The following is a 17,055-nucleotide window of genomic DNA, read 5'->3' as shown; positions in this document are numbered from 1 at the left end:
CGACTTTGAAGGAATTGATTTTCAAAATATATGTGTATGTTTTGTTTATCATGATTTACTAAAATTCAAACAATCCTAAATGTGCGGAGTAACGATTTTTCGTAGCATGCACCGTTACTATGACTTTACTAACTTCTTTCTCATACTTTTTCAATTATATTTACTGTGCGTGGTATTGCGTATCCTGCAATGGTTAACCGCGTGATAAGGATCACGCATGTGGCATGTATGAAATATACGTCATACCTGATATCATGCCACTCCGTATAATATAAGGTACCATTTCCTTATATGAAATATGATATGTAAAAATCGACGTCGTAGCGTGGCTATATTTAATTCCACATTTTCCTGTATTAAACTGAAACCCAAGTATCTCAATCACCGTTTCATTTCGTGATACATCGGTGATTTTCATAACGTTCTTACAATTACAGAAGTTTCATTGGACCTTACTACTAAGTTTTAAATTCATTTATTACTAGAGCATGCAATTGAAATCCGCGAGGACTGCAGTAAATGCATGTGAATATTTTACGGTACGAAAACAAGAATATAAAAAACATAAATCTCGATGTAAGAAAGGCAAATGCCTGGGTTTTAAAATGTCCATATTTTGTATATAAATATGAGCCAACACAGTGCACTGACACACCGACACTGAAGTATTCTGTTTTATTTACCTTGCAGTTGTTGAAAAAGGTCGAGAACTAACAATTACCAACTAATACTTTACCTAGACTCCTTCAATTACCGGCCGTTACATACACTTTTCAGGTTTACCGAACAAAACTTTTTTTACTTTGTCCGTACAACAAATACAAAATATTGTTCACAACCGAATATCCTTAGGATAGAAGAAATCGTTTTTAAACAAGACTTTCTAGGTTCCAAAAGAGTATTTCCTTAAGTTAGCCAATTTATGCCTGGTATTATTAATCAAGATATAACTGACGAATCGATTATTATGAAAAATGCTAAAATTGTGATGTGATGTATATGTATATTCATTTCACGCAGTGGAGGTTCAAGTTTTAACCACGTAATGCAGAGCGGAATACGTACAGACCTTTTACTAACGTTATCAAAAAATTTCAATCGTTTAATCGGTCCCTACAGCACTAAATTTAATTAGTATAGCTATAACAATTAGGAGGCGATCAGTGCATAAAAGTCTCGTAATTTCACTTGCCCGCCCGACATTGACTTACTTGCTTATTTGAAAAACTAGCATGACCACTCTCAACTTGGCTCTACTCTACTTGTATCACACTTGACGTGTAATTTATTGTCAGTACATTCGATTTCATCGAACATACGAAAGAACAGGTCTGAAAACAGTGTGAGGGCGGATTATCGACAACCAGCTCCGTTTTCACGTTCAAGAAAAAGTATGAAATATTCATAGGCTCACCTGCGTCCCCTGACCCTGAAGTTCCGGTTTCCCTAAGTTCTATGTGATCGTCATTCGTTCGTTTGCCGCACCAAGGTGGAGCGAAATCTTGGAGGTGGGAGCCAATGTTGTCAACATTATCTATTTGTCCCAGATCGATGGGACTGCCGACGATGTAAGGTCCGGGTAATCCATTGTTATCATTCGAATCCAATGCGTTGTTAGTGCTCAATGGTTGGTGAGGGGTTCCGTCCATGTTGGGGATGGAGGACAGATCCGGTGGAGTGAAGGGTCGGGGAGAATGAATATTCTCTGTGGCACGCTGAGACCTCGAATCCACCCCAGATGGCATTTGGGTACGCCGAACAGGCGCCTGTAATGAAAACGAAAAAATCATTTTGATGATAGGATTCAGAACCTGCAAAAGCGAATAAAATCTTTGAATGAGAATTAGCTTAGTCCCCCATCCGATATCACAACTCGAGGACTAGCAGTTGAGACCCAATGTCACAGAAACTGACTGAATATTGAGCTAAAAATTTCACGGGATCCATAAAATGAACTTTTAGTGGCCATACAAATATGTTTCGTTATAAGCCCGATCGCGGTCCAGGAAGTAAATAAGGTAAATGTAACATTTATTGACCCTTTTTGGTTGTATATTTGTTGAATCCTGAGGTTCTAAAATTATCAAAAAATAAATTTTTAGTGTCTAACCCGCTAGCAATTGGTTTTAGTCATCGAGAAACTCCAATTTCTGCCGTTAATTTATAATTTTCTAAAATAAATGGATCAATAACTGATACACTTGGCTTAGAACTCTACTCAATAGGATATTTTCGATTATCGTGAGAACATCGAAGGTTTCGGTCAGACGCATTGTCAGTCGGTAAATGGGTCTGTGTAGAATGCAAAACTGCAAAGTCTCGAGATGAATGGACGGGAAACAGTAGCGAGAGAAAAAATGTCCAAATTTAAAAAAAGTCAATGATTTCAAAAAACATATTTCCTGACTGGTTCTGACTTTAAAAAATCAATTTAATCGTTTCAACAAGAGATATGCGGCACAAGGAAAATAACGTAACATTGTGATTATTGTAACAAGTATTTAATGTCGGTGGTTGTTTACTTATTCTCGTTTTGATACATACAGATATTATACGTATTTGCTTTGTTCAATTGCTTTTCAATTAAAACATCATTTCAATTGAATTTATTTTTTTAAAGTAGATTAATTTCTATTATTATTTATGTCGTCATGTTTATCCGTTAAATACGATTTATAAATAAAAACAAAGAGCTGATTAATTAGAAATTTGTTGTTTTATTTTCATCAAATTCTATCTGTGAATCCCATCTGACCCATTGCTTCATTTTCCTTGTGCCGCGTACATCTCTTTAATTGTAAACCTTGTTTTTTTTTAATTATGAAATTTTTCGCGGGCGTGTTGCCCATTTACCCCGGTCTCCCCTACTTCAAAAAGGGAAATTACTTCTGTATCGTTTGTTAACTTTGAACGTTTTACAGGGTGAACAAACGATGCAAATCACACATTTGCGCAAATATCCACCTGACCTCAAGGCATCATTTCTTCATCATAAGTTCTAAAAATAGTTTCTTCAAGAATTTTATTCATAGCAATTCAATCGTATGCATGTACATACTTTCGTTTCCGAATGTAATCACTATATTATGGGTTATTAAGATATTTTAGTTACAGCAAAACTGTGATAGGAAGACTTCACAAAGCAGGAAGTAAAAATTTTTAATTATAAAAGGTTGGTCGTGTTAGCCACAGATCTTATCAACTTTCGCGAGGGCAAAATTACAACATTATTCTTAATAAAATGCTCACACGCTCTTGGCATTTTTTCAATCAACTCGACCATTATGAAATTGTGTAGGGCACGAAAACATGCAGGTGTAGGTGTCCGTAAATTAGGAATTTTTTTTTCTTTCAAAGACCCAGAGATTTCAAATAATTCTTTGCACGTTGAGACTCGTCTGCACGGTGTGTCCCAAATTAATTGCGAATACGCTGGCTTATTCGAACTACGATATAAAAAAGCTCGAATTAAAGTACTTCAGCAGTTAAATCGGTATTGTCTAACAATCAATTCTTATTGTTAGCGAATAGCAATTCTAAAGCACTTGCACTTTAATATATTTCACAACTACCGTAGGATTCTACTATCCGTTTGCAATTCAGTTCCAAACATTGAAATAACTATGTCTTAATTACGTTTATACATGCTAGACCAGCATAGCTACGAACTACTTTATTTTACATTCGGAATAATTATTTTCCTGAATTCTAAAATAAAACCATGCGTAGCTACATTAACGTAATTGAAATTCTAAGTGCAATTTAATTTCTGTTTTTCGTGCTTGCACGTTCGTGACTTAATGTACATATAATTATAGCGTGATCCAAGTTTGTCATACCCATAAAGCTTAGTAATGCGTAACCGACGTTAGTTTCAAATGGGTTCGTAGTAGTAATTCATGCAGGTAACTGACACTAAATTTAGCATTAGATGCAGAAGTACGATCAACTCTGTTGATTCTCTCAATAAAAGTTCGAACACACCGGAAATTAGGTGGCAAATGGTGTCGAACTGGCTGATGTTTTAGTTAAATATTTCTTAATTTGCTTTACAAACTTCTAGATTGAGTTTCATTATTTTTCCACATTATCAGGTGCATAGCGAACGCGTTGCTATTGCCAAATTAATTCGGAGTCAGTGGATGGAAGTCGGAATTGAATGAACCTTTTTAAGCATATCATTTTATCAATTTGGGTCAAGATGATTCGGAATTCGTTTGCTTTTGCGGGGAATGCATGTTATACTGATGACGCAAACGATATTGTTGACACTCCACGCGTGGGTTTAAAGTTAAAGATTTGAATGAGATGATTCTTAGTACTAAAATTCCAATAGACTCGTAGATCGTTGTGTCGGTCAATTATCTAATTCAAAGAACAAGTCGTACGCTGTTAAAAATTCTGAAATCATCGATCACTCCATGTCATTTCATTGGACTTTAACTTTGTACGTAATATGGTGCATTTTTCATACCATCTTGTTAGTTCCCTATACTAAAAACTACACACTTTTCGATTCAAATTATTCCACGCATAACTAATTGGGCTAAAAATACCGAAAGACGTTCCTCGTCCACGATTCTGTTCTGTATCGTTACATAAGTAGGTGTGTTTTATTCTCCGATAAAGAATTACGCTGTCGAATGATGTGAGGGACTAGGCTAATTTTAAGCCGCGAGTTTAGTCTCAAAACTAGGCTTCAGAATCCTGTCAATATACTATTATATTGCATATAATTAGTCTTCGCATAAGGTGGTGTGAGGTGTAAAAATAAGTCAAAATAACTCCTACTGCAGAGACGAAGAATCCCAACTTCGTGAACTTGTTCAACGTGATTCGATTCACACAAGTACTCAATTCGTTCCAGATTTTCTGACTATGAGTAACGTAATATAATTGCTTCAAGAGATTGATACTATATACTTATATTACGTTCACTCTCTTTCCACGAGTTTCATATGATTCTTAATTAGAGGGTCATAAGAACCGCGTTGCATTCAAATCATAAAGACCGATATTATCCCTTGTGCAATAATGACGTACGTAAGCGAAAACCATTCCTGCTCCCGGACAGCGGTTTGTTCCTGAGCAAGAAATTTTAGTTATACGTCGCAGTTGGATTTAAAGATCTTTGAGCGGAATACTTTGGGGGAAAAAAAGTCTACAGTAAAGATAAGGCAGCATACGGAAAACCACAAATATGTAATCAAGTGGAATGGCGATGTACAATAAGTTTCTGGCAATCTGAGGGTGAATTTTACTTCGGTTAGTATTTTACTGGCTACTTGCTGTCACTCCAAACTTTTAAACCAGCCGACACTTAAACTCCCACAATATGTAATTGATGGTGTTCATCGCAAGCAAATGGCATTCGATTAGGCATTTATCTCAAAAAGTTCGGATTTTTCTCATTTCAGGGTTTCTGATGGTCAAAGTATTTACAAGTCATTATCCGTTTATTGTACAGATTGTTTTCATTCTCGAAACCACGAAAACCAGCTGTCGCTTCCGAAGTATGAGTCAGATGTTTTTCGAGACACTCTCAAGTCACAAAAATTCGAAGACGGAGTTAATTTTCAATAGTGGTAGAAAAAAAAAAATGTCCATTGATGCAATGATCATTTCATAGCGATGTGTGAGTACGATTCCCTTGTTGTACTTGTAGGTATGTATAACTTATTATTAGAGTAATCACTAGACCCTTCGTTATCGATGCTTTATATACCTTTGTGTTCGATTGTGCGATTGACAGATTTAGTGCGGTAGAAAAGGAGGACTTTTTGAGTGTTGAATGGCTCCAGAGCATATTTGATGATTTGTATAGTTAACATAATATTTTCGATGGTTATTCAGGAAATGTGAGTCGGGAATAAAACGTATAAGCCATTGAACGTGTTTTACAGATTTACGCTGTAACGCATTAAGCTCGATGCAAATTTCACTGTTTTCGAAACAGTTCTATTTTGCCAGGTCTACAAATTCGATAATATCGTTGCCTCGGAGTAGTAAAAAGCAAACTACTCGTCCGATAAAAACGAAGCGTAAGTTATTGTAATATTTATGCCATCGTTATTGCGATACAGTGCTGTATATTTTTTTTCGATAATTTATACATTTGGCTGGGAAAAAAAATAATGCAGACAAATAAATATCACAACATTGACGTACGTGTATAATTGTATTCGCATAGATCAATGAACAGTACTTCGCAGAGACGAGTTGTGTTTGCTCGTTATCACTGGTAAACGACACAACGCGGAATCCTTGCGGGAGGTGAAAAATAGGTTTATCACAGAAACGATGCCGCAATCAACTTTTACGAGGCACCAATTTTTCACAAAAGTACAATCAATAAACGCGCTTATCAGCTTGAATATTAAATGGAAATGTTTCAGAATTATCAGCCATAAAAATCGATTGACGATTCCTGTATTTTTACAGGTTCTTTTTGCGGTAAGTTCACAAAGAATTTTAGTATTTTTTGCCATTAATTGTGTAAAAGGGAATACCAGAACGAGTGTACGTATGGAGAAGGTATCTTCTCAATAGTTCAGATTATTTTGTGGCTTAAGCTTCTCGGAAACGAATCTTCTTCCACAATTTCAATATAATTGATAAATAGTTGATGCGTATCTAGAAGACTTTCTGAGTTTCTGAGAGTTGGTCAAAATTGAAAGCATCATACATCACATTTATATAAATGTTACCCCTAATAACTTCAAGTTTAGACAAAAACTTTGATTTCAAAATTCTTCAACTATAGGTAATTCCTACTTGCAGAGGTTGAACATTTCTCGCTTAAAAAGTACCACTCGACTAACAAAGTAAACATTACATGTAGGAGGCTAATATTCATTTCGTACGGTATGCCATAATTCTTTCTTTTTATAAAGTAAAAAGTACTAATAGAACATGATTTTTCTAATGCACTTGATAATTTCTAACGAATTGCTCCGTGCGTCATCTTGTACGATAGCTTCAGCGAGTAAATTGATAATAACGCGATAAGTCTATACCTGTACTTGAAATAAGTGGTCCAAACTTCGCCACTGTTACTCCAACTTTGAAACTGGACTCCCTTGGAAGTTTGCAATATTTAACTGATAGCTACGAATATTCTGTACAATCGCAACAAGAGATTGATTAGGTTATAACACACCCAACCGAAGTTGGCAACAGTCCATTTCACCGTAAACCGGTTATTTATTCGTAGAAAAATATGTTGTAGAAAGAACGTTGCGTTTCGAATCTACGATATACTTAATATGAATGCATTTTCAACGTAAGTCACGTAACTACAAAGCTAATTATCACTGCAACATTTTTTCTGGTAATTAACCCAACGATAAAATTCATTTCTCCAACATAGATTCGAAATCAAATACTCTAAGAGATACTGTTCCGGAGTAGCTCACTTGCGAAAAGTTTTGCGATATATAGCCGTGACTCTGTGATGTGTTATTTCCCTAATCCAGATATACGCATAATGTAACGGTTATTACGGCTCTGAATTACAACGCTGTTATGTGGTCGGCGCTTCGGAATGTGGTACGAAAACTGTATGAGTTGTAAGAAATTGAGATAGGCAATAAGAAAATTATTCATCAAGTGCTTCTTCAGTAAAAGGCCATTTCAATATTTAGAAGAATCATGTGCTTAAACATCAGAAACTGTTTAAAATTTTTCTAGGTACAAAGTACAGTGCGAACGTCACGAATTCGTAGGATTACGCGAAGGTGAAGTTAGTAACGTTATTTATTTAGAAAAAATCGTTACTTCGCACCTTTAGGAGTATCTGTTATTTAGTAAAACGTGATGAACAAAACCTACTCTTATTTTAAAAAGTCGACTCCTTGAGAGTTACTCTAAAATTGCGCAATAATGATTTTTTCCCTGATGTTTCGTTACGTTAACGTTACTAATTTCACTGACAGCATTTCAGGTAGTCTCTTAACAAATAAACAACTCAGTGTAGTGACTTTACATCAAAAAATTACCGAAAACTTGAACGAATGGAAGAGGAAAAAAATTAACCACTACAACCTTCGTTGCGAATATTATGAGCCACTTTTCTGGAAGGGTAGCAAATATGTTGAGATTTTTCAGGCCAAGCTCATTGAAAAGGTAGTTTCGCCTACAACTTCGTAACGGACACAAAATCTTATACCTAAGTTTTTAAATACATTAAACTCTGCGATACGATCAATTGGAGCTGAATCTCCGGCATTGTTTAAGCGTGATATCATTTTCTTGTTATTTATAGATTTTTCCAAGTCGCTCAACCAGTTTCGTAAATTCCGAATCTTGAAAAAGTTTATAATAATCGTTTTTCAACTTGATATTTCAGACGTTATTTACAGCTGTGTGTTGTTGCCTTGCACTGTATCGTTTTCTAGACAAGAATTAACGGCGAGGTCAGACTAATTGCAGCAATTATGAACAATGAAAGCGATCAAACGTTTACTTACGATTTTGAAACGCGTAATCCGAGGCGCTCTGCCGTTGCCCGTATTTTTACCAGTTGTTCATTTGGTAAATATTATTGTTTCCTTAAACTTTGTCTTTACACTTCAAATTAAAACCATCGACGAATGGTATAAAATTTTATGTAACGAATGTATTGTTTGATACATCGAGTCGGATACTATGAAATAGAAATCACTTATTCGCGTTAAATTTTTTTAGGCAGGTATAGATATGCGAGAAAAATTGAGGCACTTGTTGAAGGCACTGAAGGCACTTAGTCAAATGTATAACTCTGAATAAACTATCGTCATAGTTTGTGTCGCGTTTTACTAACGAACTTTTGCAAACTTTAAACAGCGGCGCGAAGGTACGTACAATGTGATAAATATATAGTTAACGTGTCAAGGAGAAATTGATAACGACCAACAAGTATAATGGCGTACAACGCAAACTGGGAAAAACGTCACCGTGTAGTACTGAGAGAAAATTAATAACGCGTCAACAGGATGATAGGAACTTTTCCAAGGTATCTCCCTTTCAGCGGCATGTGAACTTTGTTAAAAGCGGTCGAACAACTGACACATCGCATGTTACGGCTGGAGCTTTTGAAGCGTTGTAACAAAGCGGTCGATAATTTCAACCGCAATAAATAATACGAGATCGATAACGGATGAAGATTGCAGCGATAATTTGAGCCTTGTTGCGATTGTTCGGTAAAAGGATACCCTTTTTGCTAAACTTCCTCAAATCCTTTCCCGCAGTTGTACGCACAACGGTTGAATTGATACCGGTTATCCCGTATTTCTTGGCATTTTCTTTCAGAGCGCGAAATCGGTCAGATCGATTAAAATTAACGGCACACGGTGTCAAGTCGCAATAGAAATCGAACGGCCAAGAGGGGCGAGAAGCACGAAGAGACACGCTATCCTCGCGACATGGCGAAGGCCACGAGCCAACTGCCAAAAGTATCTCCCATCAGGAACTGTCCCTGGTTGAACCCCGGAGCTTCCGCCAACCACGCGCCCTCTGCACCCTCCGCGCCACGCACCACGCAGCGCCAAACTCCAACCCTCATCGGATATTGTCCTTTTCCACAAACCGCCTTCAATGAAGCCAGAATAGAAAGCCTCGTCGTTTCCAACAGCACCGCGCACCACGCAGTATCGGGGCCGCCAGGAAGAGACCATCGGCAACGCGATTCGCGAAGGACAACGTAAACACGCCGACGGTTTCTTTTTTCATTGGTTTAACGAACAAGTCTGACAACCCTTTGGTCAACTATATACCGGATGTCTTGTTGGCCTGGAAGAACCCCATTTTTCTTGGATATTAACGTTAGCTCAGACGCACTATAACGAGCCGGGGTATAATGAGGTGTACTTGAAGATTTAAGGATCAAACTCACGTGATACAAAATGAATCTGACCAAATTTGAATAACACAAGCTAAGATTAAATCGACGATTTGAGAAAAAGTTTTCCAACTAGAACTTTTAAAATGAATAAACTGCCGGTGTTTTTGGTCTGAATTGAATATTTTAGACCTTTTTTTTTTTTTTTTTTTTACCAAACTGTGCTATTCGAATTTGCTCATATTCATTTGTATTACATTTTAAGGATGTTGCTTCACTGGTGATCGCAATCATTGGCGCAAATAACATTGCTGGAGATTTTTTAAACGGTCTGTTGTCTTTCCGTAACTTTTTAATTCAGGCGGTAGGTCCCATCTACTACGCACCGATATTGCTGATTGAGATTTCAGGAAGTTTATAATAATAATATATGAAAGAATTTCTCGCGATCCCAATATTTCACGATGTGATGACCATGCGATATCGGAACACTTTTAGAAGGAAGGTTAAAAAAAAATATCGCAATTTTAATAGACCCTAAGATCTTTTACATTGTAGAATTTTAAATAATATTTTCGAAAATATCATATGATTTGAAAAGAATTCACAAAATTTCAACGAAGTTTCTATGATCTCAACGATTTTATGGAGTTTCACTGAAGACTCTTATCTCTCCGATATGTTGAATGATGAAAGGATGTAATGTGAGATTACGTTCGCTGCAGCGCACTGTTACAATGTATTCAACTTCCGAATCGAATATTCTTTGATTATAATTTATACATGATACCCCATACGCGAACTGATTTTTCAATTTTGTGGGATCTATCGTACTTTACGGAAATATAATCCAGTCAAGATAGGCAAAAAATCGAGCTCACTTTGCATTAATTTCGTTTTCGTTTTTTCTTGGTTCGATCGTTGGGGGGGTCACTGGGAGTCCTCAAGCAAAAGTCGACCAAATCGGCCTCTTGCTATCGCCGCCATCTTGAATTTTATGAAAAACGTTTTTTGTTTAATAACTCGGCCATTTTCAATTTTAACGAAAAATGGTAAAGACAAAAGTTGTAGGAAATTGAATTTCCTAGAAGTTTATTTATGTTCATTTATGCCCTAAAGTCAAAAATAAACAAGATAATACAATACCGGAAAATTTTATACAGAATTTCCAAGAAGGCGTATAACAGTATTCGTGTAGGATTTTCATTTTGATTTACATGTTCGTTAGTAATTAATGGAAGTATACGGGAGTAATTTGTTCAAATACTCGGTAATTTAAGAAAAAACCGTGATCGACCCGAAGATCACTCCCATTTTTAGAGAAGCCAATTTTTTTTTGTAGAGTTTTAACTGAAAATGTATTATTTTAATTTCGTAATAACATTTTTGACTCACTGACCGTCGTCGGATCAGCTTAGAATTTTTTTTTTTTTTTTTGGCAATATTTGGGCACTTGTTCAGCTACTAGACGCTATCGCTTACAGTTTTAGTTAGAAACAAGTAGTTTTTTACATACACATAAAGAGTTAATGACAAAAATATTGAAATACTCAATGCGTATTCGTATAGGTATCTAATAACACTCGACAAATATACAAATATTATCTATGATCAGATGGTAAACACTAGAAGGAGAAAGTGGGGAAATGTGGCATCTGGTGGGACGACTCACTTCCAATAGCGCGATGGTCATTTCTATCCTCTATCTTGCGTACTGAATTATTCTTGTAATAAATAATATTTTGTAAAAAATAAAATCTCTGGTAAGCGAAGAATCTCCGAAAAGAAACCACATTTTAAAAATGTTTTATCGACTGCAAATCCGTAAGGTAAAAACACGTTTTCATCATACACATGAAATCGAGAATTTCCCCCGTGTCTAATTCATGAGTATCGGCATTTCATGATACGATGATTTGATGACGAACCACTTGTTCGAAAATTTTAATTATCTCTGTTTTGAAGTTTTTTAAAAAGTTGTAAAATAATTTCGCGTGATTTACAAATCTGGTTAAAATATGTAAAGATGACAATTACAGGAACTACATGTAATTCAATTCTCTAGGCCACAATGTTAATATTTTCGGGAATGAGAAATTCTGCCTACAACAAATCACTTGTTATAGTAGAATAGCTTCGATGAAGTAAAACCTCACGTGCAAGTTAGCGATGTACCCTGTAGACGCGTTGTTGGTAATTCATCACCCCTTGACCTTACCTTACTATTATTCCATCTACACAAGGTTGCCGAATGAAACCTCCTTCCTATTACCCACTCAATTGCGACGTATGGGCGCAAGAATTGAAGCAATAAATCGCTAGTATCAACGTACAATCCGTCGGCTGGCTTGCAACGAAGGGTTGCACATTTTATGATGCACATATGTATCTAAACCTAGTTAGATATCTTGTATTAAGAATCTAGCAGCCAGTTTGAACACCGTACTTAACTACTCAAATCTTCACTACTCAATTAAAGGACGCGAATTTATGTGTAAAACTTGTTAATTTTTTGAGGAAAATGTAGTTTCAATTTTTTTTTTTTCTGACCACACATGAACGTACAAAATTCAATAAAATGTTTGCCGAAACATGAATTAATTTTCTTTCTTTTCTTTTTAGTCGACACGAAACTCCTTGCGAATAAGGTTGATTGTTTCTTCCAATCAAGAATGTTTTTTAAAATTGCAAGAGATGCCTTCGTCAAAAATTACTAACCTCCAAAGATGTAGATTTACAAATTTACACATCTATTCGAAAGTTTGAATAATACTGCACCATTAATCATTTAATTCAATTCTAGTTCTTCACTGACAAGCATGCCTGGTGGATTCGTCGGATTTTTCTCGAGACTTTTTTTTACTTGGAAATGAATGTATATATTTTTCCCCTCCCACTATATTCTTCAATATCAATTCACACAAGTCAGCTGGTTGGCTTATAATAACAGCAGATGTACGTGGTACGAACCCTAAAGTTTCCCATCCCGTTTTAACCGTTCTTCAGTAACGTTCTTCCAAGCCTGATCCAGTAATACACCCAAGCTCCCCGGGTATGAATGTACGTAACAAAATTTTGACCCCATCTTTCTGCAGAACCTTTTCTGATGTGCGTTTAGTAAGATCGCTTAATGCCTCGATGTTGTATTAAACCTTGACCATTTCTATGATTCCATTCTCAAGTGGCAACAAGTTGCATACATACCACCTGTTTGTACGATAAAACTTTCTTCTCAGGTCGCTATTGAAAACTCGAGTTCCTTCTTGAACTTTTTTTCACTCCACCAATACAACCAAGATGCTATTCACTTATCGTAAGTTTCGAGTGTACAAGTGATTTCGTGACTGCTAATGATTTCAAGTGATTTCGTACTATTCCTAGTGATTATGGATAATTTCAAGTGATTTCAAATAAATTTAGTTAATCATAAAATACTACGTGTGATTTCTCATACGTAGTATGATTTCATGCAATTACACGTGACTTTTCGGGATTTCGGATTGATTTCACATGATTTCATATCGATGTCACATCAATTCATGGGATTTCATGTTTACTTCAAAATAATTTCGTGATGAGTATGGTGATTTTCATGCAATTTCGTTTTGCAGGCAAGAAATTTCGCATGAATTCACGTATCATAAATGTGATTTAACAGGATCTGATGAGATTTCGTACAACTTCACATCGCTGATTTTTTCACGATCTGCTGTGCATTCATTGCATTTTATTTTTAATTAATTTTATATCCAGTATGAAAGGCGGGGGTCAAAATGTAGAAAGATCAAAAAGTAGAAGTCACAATATTAAATTTTCAAAGACGCAAAAATCTGTGCCATGGAATTTGAAGAGCCAGAAACTCGAAGTACAGAGGAGTTAAAATATCGAAAGGTCAAAGTGTGGGAGGCCGTTAAAATGAATTAGGAAGATGAATATTGGAAACCAAAATATAGTTAGAAATGTCACAATTCTGACAACCCTATAGTTCGGTCATGTATGTACATGACCTATCTACATTTTCACTTTTGAATGCTTCGACATTCTACATTTTGAATTTCTATAAACTAGACTTTCGCGTTTTTGAATATTCGATGTTGCGGACCTTCGATTTCCTAATCCACATTTTCCCTCCACCCCGCGTGCTTGCAAAAATATGTGTTTTCATTTGTCATCCATATATCACTTGGACTTATTTTTGTGAAGACATTACGTGAAAATATAATAAAATCCTTGGATTGATCACGGTATCACAGACTGACGAATTCGAAGGTTAATTTTAAACACTAGTAATTAAATTTTCTGTTTGCACTCCAAACCGAGAGTCAATGGTTGTTATAAATTAAGTGATTTTTCATAACATTGACATTTTAATTCTTAGATGATTATCAATATTGACTCAAAATACCACAGAGTTGTTACCCAATTCGTTTATTTAGGTATTTAGGATGTACGCGTGTATTCGAATATGTGGCAATACAGACACGGGAAATTATGAAAGTAATTGTAATTTTGAATATCGTAGGTACTTATACAGGGTGGCCGGTATTAATCGCCTCAAACGAATATCTCAAGAACAAGAAGAGACACGAGAAAAAATTTTATTCAAAACTTGAAGGGTTTTAACGGGGAAAGATAATTTTTTTATTGGAAATTTCTTCGCCAATAAATTCTATTACATTAATTAATTTTTTTTTTTTTTGCCTCCGATTTCGTACGTATTCATTTGAACTCCACCATCGTTAAAAAGTCTGCGATGATAATTGACGATTACCATAATAATAAAGAATGTTACATCGTTACCAACTAACCAATTTTATATCCACGAGAAAACTTGTCAGCAATGGTAAGGGACGACGAACACTTGCTCAGGCCTAGGTGGAAGTGAAAATAATAAAAAAAAATTAAATAAAAATCTATGACCTTCGATTCATCTTTGATCTTGCTATTAGTTGTGCATGTCTAAAATCGAATTCCCTATCTAAAATCCCACGTTACTTACAAAATCTCAAAAATAGCACAACGCACTAGTCGACCCGTATCAACGTCATCCTTCTCCCTTCAGGCGCTTCAAATTTTGTACAAAACTTTGTCTTGAATTTCTCTGTGTTTCGGAGATATTCGCCCGGAAGGATTGAAACCTATCACCCAGTATGAAGTGTTCTAAAAGATCAAAATTCAATACATTTGAGTAAATACTTATTGTAAGTATAGGCCTTGTGCGTCTTACGATTCCAGAGACTTCGATGTGTTTCGATATCGGATGTTTCGAAGCAATTTTGCGCTGATTTCATACGGTTTCAAAGGATCTCGTTGTATCAGAAGATTTTAGCATGATTCTATAGGATTTCACGTGATTTTGAATGATTTCATTGTAATTTTGAGGAGATTTCCATGTGATTACGAGTGATTTCCATAGCAATTTCAACTGTTTTTAGTTGATTTTAGCTGACTCAAGTCGATTTCGTTTGATTTCAGATGCTTTTAGCTTATTTTAACATCTCCCTCTTTATTTTCCCACTCAAGAAATTTCAACTTTTAGCCCGCTTCGCACGTTCAAAAACATGCATTTTTCTCCATGTGTTGTAAAAAAGTATAATCACGTCCATGAATTGGTCAGAGTCAAATGTTTATCGATAGAATGTCTCACATATAATATATTATTACGTTTGAAAAGGTATCGATATCCTTTCTCCAAGCCTGTTACGTAGATATACAAACATTGTATACTGCCGAAGATATTCCATTAAGATCTGCCCTAATTCTCTGCAGAATTCGTCAACGTAACGTAACAAACAAAATGCCAATAAATTCGCAGCAATTATTTTTGTTGCGGAACTTGATTAAAATTTTTCTATTGCAGGATAGTTCAATCGTATAAAAAAGCTCACGCGATCATCGCTGAAACATGCGGTAGCAGACAACTTTGGAATAACATGGATCCGTTCTACTTCGGAAGAATAATAGCAATTCCAACACGTCGCGTCTTTTACAGTTAGTCACGGAAATTTCGGTTCCCGTACACGTATGATCAAGTATTGATAACAGATGTTTGTTGGCTTGCGTAACACTGCGACGGACACTTTTGAAGCTAATGGCGATGGCAACGGGGAGGACGACACCTTGTACATATTTGTCCATCTGTCCAAGTGACCGTGAAGTGGACGTGACAAATTACTGTTCAGGAAGTACCTAGACAGGGTCATCCTATAGCCTTGCCAAAGCAAACCCACCGTTAAAAGCACAAGCATTTGCTATTCCGTTTCGAGATAGAGGAAAGCAGGAACTTGGTAGTCTTTTTTTTTTGGTTTGATGTGGACATACAAGCGGTGAATATCTGCTATCTGGAATTGCCTCGCGAATTACGCAAAAGAGAGAGGTTTGCACCCCTGATGTAAGGAATATATACATTTAATGATTGTAATATGGTCAAATTAGTAAGTACAGTGATTAGTCGAGAATTGAGGTAGTAACTTGAGACGTGTACAGATTTAAGCATATTTGCGCTCACGAACGTGTTTCGTCTCCTTTCTTTTTTCTGGGGTCATGAGGAAGCGAATATAGTGGATGTGCGCAAAAATAGTCAAGTCTCTACGCGGCTTGGGATTTATTCCATCGAGAGCGTATCGTTTTTACAAGTGCCGAAACCTATAACAAGTCCGTTTCTACAAGTGGCGATCCTACAAGTTCGTTTATCATACATTTAATTGTCAATTTCGTACATTTTGATCTAATTTCATTTAATCTAATTTAAATTGTTTTAAATTGTTTGACCGGCCCTTGTAGAAACGAACTTGTAGGATCGCCATTTGTAGAAACGAACTTGTAAGCATCGGCATTAGTAGAAACGTACTTGTAGAAACGGTCCTCTCCCGTTCCAACTTACTATAGGAGTAGTCCATCCAATAATTACCTTCAGTCATCGAAGCTATTGTCGAACTTTCATTGAAGAATTTTGCCGAATGCTTATAGTCTAAGTAATTGATAACGACAGTGAATTATGGTAGTTAGGCCTGACACAGTTATGCCTATTAACGAAATCAATCCTCCATCCCAGGATATATTGCAGGATAAATACCACTAACAAGGGGACCTTACAGGTTGTCACTCACGGATTTGGATGGGTCTCAGATATGTTGTAGAGGGATCTACCCTGAGTACCTGAGTACAGGAATTTTTTTCAACGGCTCATAGATTTCGAGAAAAATCGTTCGGAAATTTAACTCGTACCTAATATATCG

The 17,055-nt window shown here is 36.1% G+C and overlaps 1 protein-coding gene across 14 annotated transcripts in view; it reads right to left on the bottom strand.

The window, feature by feature from the left end:
- LOC107220200 (probable phospholipid-transporting ATPase IA) overlaps positions 1-17,055 on the bottom strand; it is a 57,537-nt gene that overhangs the window by 26,323 nt on the left and 14,159 nt on the right. For 13 of the 14 annotated variants that reach the window (XR_006904885.1, XM_046742811.1, XM_046742809.1 and 10 more), the window contains one exon: positions 1,415-1,766. Coding sequence is in view for 13 of the 14 variants with exons in the window: in XM_046742811.1 (XP_046598767.1) it covers positions 1,415-1,766 (352 nt within the window). In the remaining variant the exon portion in view is untranslated. Of the gene's footprint in view, positions 1-1,414; positions 1,767-8,468; positions 8,619-17,055 lie in introns of those variants that run through there. The other variant, XM_046742814.1, reaches the window with a different exon arrangement.

Source organism: Neodiprion lecontei, chromosome 6, assembly GCF_021901455.1.
Source record: "Neodiprion lecontei isolate iyNeoLeco1 chromosome 6, iyNeoLeco1.1, whole genome shotgun sequence".
NCBI classification, from domain to species: domain Eukaryota; kingdom Metazoa; phylum Arthropoda; class Insecta; order Hymenoptera; family Diprionidae; genus Neodiprion; species Neodiprion lecontei.
This window is presented reverse-complemented; position numbering and strand designations above follow the sequence as displayed.